Source organism: Camelus dromedarius, chromosome 12 (assembly GCF_036321535.1).
Source record: "Camelus dromedarius isolate mCamDro1 chromosome 12, mCamDro1.pat, whole genome shotgun sequence".
Taxonomy (NCBI): Eukaryota; Metazoa; Chordata; class Mammalia; order Artiodactyla; family Camelidae; genus Camelus; species Camelus dromedarius.
The window spans coordinates 44,452,338-44,456,681 of NC_087447.1; the positions used below are offsets into that span (position 1 = coordinate 44,452,338).

The 4,344-nt window shown below is 48.5% G+C and overlaps 1 protein-coding gene and 1 non-coding gene across 2 annotated transcripts; both read left to right on the forward strand.

Moving 5' to 3' along the window:
* Positions 1–1,029: 1,029 nt before the first annotated feature.
* MRPL17 (mitochondrial ribosomal protein L17) lies at positions 1,030–2,544 on the forward strand. Its single transcript, XM_010990534.3, has 3 exons — positions 1,030–1,252; positions 1,558–1,626; positions 1,987–2,544. The coding sequence occupies exons 1-3, from the start codon at positions 1,079–1,081 to the stop codon at positions 2,251–2,253; spliced, it is 510 nt and encodes a 169-aa protein (XP_010988836.1). The 5' UTR covers positions 1,030–1,078; the 3' UTR covers positions 2,254–2,544.
* Positions 2,545–3,472: 928 nt separating this feature from the next.
* Positions 3,473–3,582, forward strand: LOC116155533 (U6 spliceosomal RNA). The gene has a single exon (XR_004139419.2). It is a non-coding gene; the product is annotated as a U6 spliceosomal RNA (small nuclear RNA).
* Positions 3,583–4,344: the final 762 nt, after the last annotated feature.

Here is a 4,344-nt window from a genome sequence, read left to right on the forward strand (position 1 = left end):
TGCTCTTAGCTTCCGATGTTTGCCAAAAATCCTTGGCCATCCTTGGCTTGCAACTGGACAACTCTGATCTCTGCCTTCTCAGTCACATGTCGTTCTCCCTGTGTGTCTCTGTCTGTCCACAGGTGTTCTTTTCCTAAGGACACCAGTCATTTTGGATTAGGCGCCCACCCTAGTTCAGTATGATCTCATCTTAATTAATTACACCTGCAAGGCCTCTATCAAATAAAGTCCAGTTTGGTGTGGGGTGTATGCGTGCATGAGGAGGAGGGGGCTTAGCATATCTTTTTTGGAATGGGGGACAACTTAAATCTGGAACAAGGATCAATTTTGTCAAAGTCATTGCAAATCGACAGACACGAAGGCTCGAAACCAGAAACTATAAGGTTCATGACTTTAACACATAAATACATAGGTACGTTTTTCCCTTTTAAAACAAAAACCAGTGATGTAATTTTAAAGTATTAATCCATTACTTTTCCTCTGAGTAAACTAATTTTTCGTGAACTGGGATGTACTTCAACGAAAGAAAATTCTCACCATCTGCGTTTCTTTTCTGTTCATCATTGTTATTCCATTCATTTCACCATTACTACCGAAAATAATTTTGTTAGAAAATGACAGGCTCAGGGTGTCACCCCCGCCGGCTGGCCGCGGCTCAGGGCGCGGCAGGGCCTGTGGGAGCGCGACCCCTCAGGCGCCTTTCCCCTCAGGTAGGTACTCACTTTCCGAGCCCGCTGCGGGCAGAGCTTCCCAGCGCCCTCAGGCCACAGGACGACTGACGCAGCAGCAGAGAAAGCCGACGGCCGGCTCACCCTACACCAGGGGGCGCCTGGCTCCCGAGCCGACAGGGAGCGCTCGCAGGCCTAAAGCCCGCCCCGCTCGCCTCGGCTGGAAGAAGTCGATGCCCCGGCTCCGCCCTCCCCCAGGCTGCCAACGAGGCAGGCTCTGTTACACATGCGCAAACACGTCCACCACGCGCCTACCTACGGCGCATGCGTCCTCTCAGCTCCGCCTCTCTGCTGCGTTTTCCCTGGAGTTTCCAGTTCCGGCCTCGTAGGGGCGGGAGGTAACCGAGAATATGCGGCTGTCGGTCGCCGCCGCCATCTCCCACGGCCGCGTATTCCGCCGCCTGGGCCTTGGTCCCGAGTCCCGCATCCACCTGTTGCAGAACTTGCTTACGGCACTGGTGCGACACGAACGCATCGAGGCGTCATGGGCGCGCGTGGACGAGCTGAGGGGCTACGCCGAGAAGGTGAGGGTCGGGGCCCTCTGGTTCCTTGCACGAGTCTGGCTTGACGGGGGCGAGATCCGGCCGGATTGGGGCAAGAATTGGAGCTGTCCTGGTAAGCCGAAGTCTGATTCCCCTGGTACCGTGAGCTGAGCCCACTCCTCCGGCCCTTCAAATGGAAGCCTGGTTAGGGCTGTGGAGTTAGAGGTGGCCTGAATTAACGAGATGCTTTCCCAGTGGAATGCATGGGTTGCAGTGAGGCATTAGAGGAGTAGGATTGGCGCCTCCTTTTTTGCTCGGGTTGGATCAGTAATGTTATGTCTTCACAGCTCATCGACTATGGGAAGCTGGGAGACACCAACGAACGAGCCATGCGCATGGCTGACTTCTGGCTCACGGTGAGTGCATCCTGTCTTCCTCCCAAATCTCATCCTTTGCTCTCTAAGTAGGAGGGGATTGTTAGAGGAAGGGTAACTAGGCAGAATTAAGCTGTAAGGCACTCACTTATGGACACATGTTGTGAACTAAATTAGAAATGTGTTTCCTAAGTTAGTTGAATTCGATATGAATCTGAATCCGCACAACTGCCTGTAAAATGAACCCTTCTGCAACTTTGACTCTACCATATCAGTGGGTGACAGAGTTGTGTGCGTGCGTGCGTGTGTGTGTGTGTACACCCTGCCTTTGGGAGCGCTGAAAGTTAAATGTTTCTGTGGTGGTGCCTGACTTCTCTCTCCTGGATAACTCTCCCCTTCTAGGAGAAAGACTTGATCCCAAAGCTGTTTCAAGTACTGGCCCCTCGGTACCAAGGTCAGAATGGGGGCTACACAAGAATGCTGCAGATCCCAAATCGGAGTCAGCAGGATCGGGCCAAAATGGCAGTGATTGAGTATAAAGGGAACTGTCTGCCACCCCTGCCCCTGCCTCGCAGAGACAGCAACCTTACACTCCTAAACCAGCTGCTTCAGGGACTGCAGCAGGACCAGGAAGCAAGCACCCACACAACTCAAACACAGGGGATTTAACGGGAGCCAAGAGTGTGTGGCCCTCATCAGTGCCCATGATCACAGGCCTTGGGAGCTTTTTTAATCTCTAAGAAGAACTGGAGCAGGAGTTGTAAGATGGACCATCTTGTTGGAGCCCAGAACCTTCTGGGAGTCAGATAACCCTCTTTGCATAATAGATAAATTCATTGTATGAGTATATGTAAACTGATTTTTTTTTTCTCCTCTGAGGATTTCTGGAGAATGAGAACTATCCAAGTATTCAGTCTCTGTAAGACAGTAAATCCATGTTGTGTGTTTCTGGCTCTTAAATCTGGGTTGGGTTGGGTTAGCACAGTTTTGTTTTTCTTAATGCCACATTATATGGGGCATGTATCCTAAAATTCCAAACTGGCCCCCAAAAGTGTTTTGATGTCTACATAGAGACTAAGCCCCTAGGGTTTCTTAGAGAAGGATTACTTCCTAACGGGAGGTGGGAGAGTGAACATCTAGAAGTGAACTTTCTGCAATAATCGGGTACCCTAGGAACCTTCAAAGTTCCATTCCTCTGTTTCTAGGCAGGATCACATATTACCCTCATGTGCTCCCCTCGAGCCCTGAATGGGCCTCAGAGGAGAGGACCTGGAACTCAGATGTACCATCACACTGGCCAGAGGAGTGGAAGCATTCAGCAGAGGATGTTGACTCCAGGATAAGCTCCTTCCTCTAGGGGTGGGCTTGGAGGGGTGAAGGAGAGGCTTGAAGTGGGAGGAAGATTAGGAAGTTAAACCTCTGGGGATTTCCTGGAAGTTTTCATTGTTGGCAAATCTGGGCCTCTCTGAGAACTTGGAAAAGGGAAATCCGGCTTCAGAATGGTCAGAGCATATGAGAAGTAGGAAGCTCCTTTACATGCACTAGTTACTTTGAAGCCAGACTTGGCCCAGCCAGGCTGCCCATCCCTCACACTCAGAGGCTTGACTAAGGTGGTAGTCATGGGAAGACTTAGAGCTATCATGCCTGCCTGAACACTTGATAGCAGGGCCTGACAGATCCATATCTCTAGTACAGTGGGAAAAAGAGGTTTATCTTAGGCCAGACCTTCAGAGGGTGTTTGATCCATTATCTCAGATAATAAGAGTTGGGGTGGAGAGGGTCACTGGTCTAGCAGGTAGATACTAGCTTCAGTGACAGAGCTATTCTTGTGCTATTTCAGTGCTATTTTCAGACAGCTCCCCTAGTCTGAGATTAATCTCCCAATAGGGTTCTCATCTCTTTTACAGCACATATACCAAAATTGGAATGATACAGAAAAGATTAGCATGGCCCCTGTGCAAGGATGACCCACAGATTCGTCAAGCGTTCCATATTTCTTAAATGAAAAAAATTTTTGAATTAAAAAAGGAGTACATGAATCCTATAAAATTTAATAAAGGCTCAGGGATGACACAAGGGAAATAAGAATATAACAGTTTTACTAATCTGGCCTATAAATGGTAGCTTTTTCACCTAAATGGGTGAAACATACCCTCGAGTTCATCTAGGCATGCATCTCTTTAATAAACTCCAAACACCCAAGACAGGAGTCCAGATACACTAGAATTCCTCCTTTGAGAAGTTCTCTGTCTTAAGGGGTTGTACATAGCTCAGTGGTAGAAGGCATGTTTGGCATACATGAGGTCCTAGGTTCAATCCCCAGGGCCTCCATTAAGGGGAAAAAAAAGTTCTTTGTCTCAAGTTCCAGTTTTTCACTCCAAGGTTCACAGTTATGCCCACTCCCCTCAAAAGATAACAAACTTAGTCTAGCCTCAACAGATCAGTGACACAGTGTAAGCCCAATATCCAGAGGAGATACAACTACAAAAGTCAGGGACTGTTTCCTTACACTCATCTTCTGCAGTCAAATCAGCAGGTCATATTGATTTTATTTCCATAATGTTTCTCAAATCTGTAGTCACCTCTCTCCCAGTCTGAAGTCCTAGACATCTCGATCCTAGATTACTGCAACAGCCTCCTAACTTGCCTCCCTCCACACTGCAGCCATAGTGATAGGAATCTGCTATCTTAATTCTCTGCTTGCTGATCTCCAGTGGCTCTTTTCCTATGGGGAAAGAATCCACATTCCTTACCATGTCT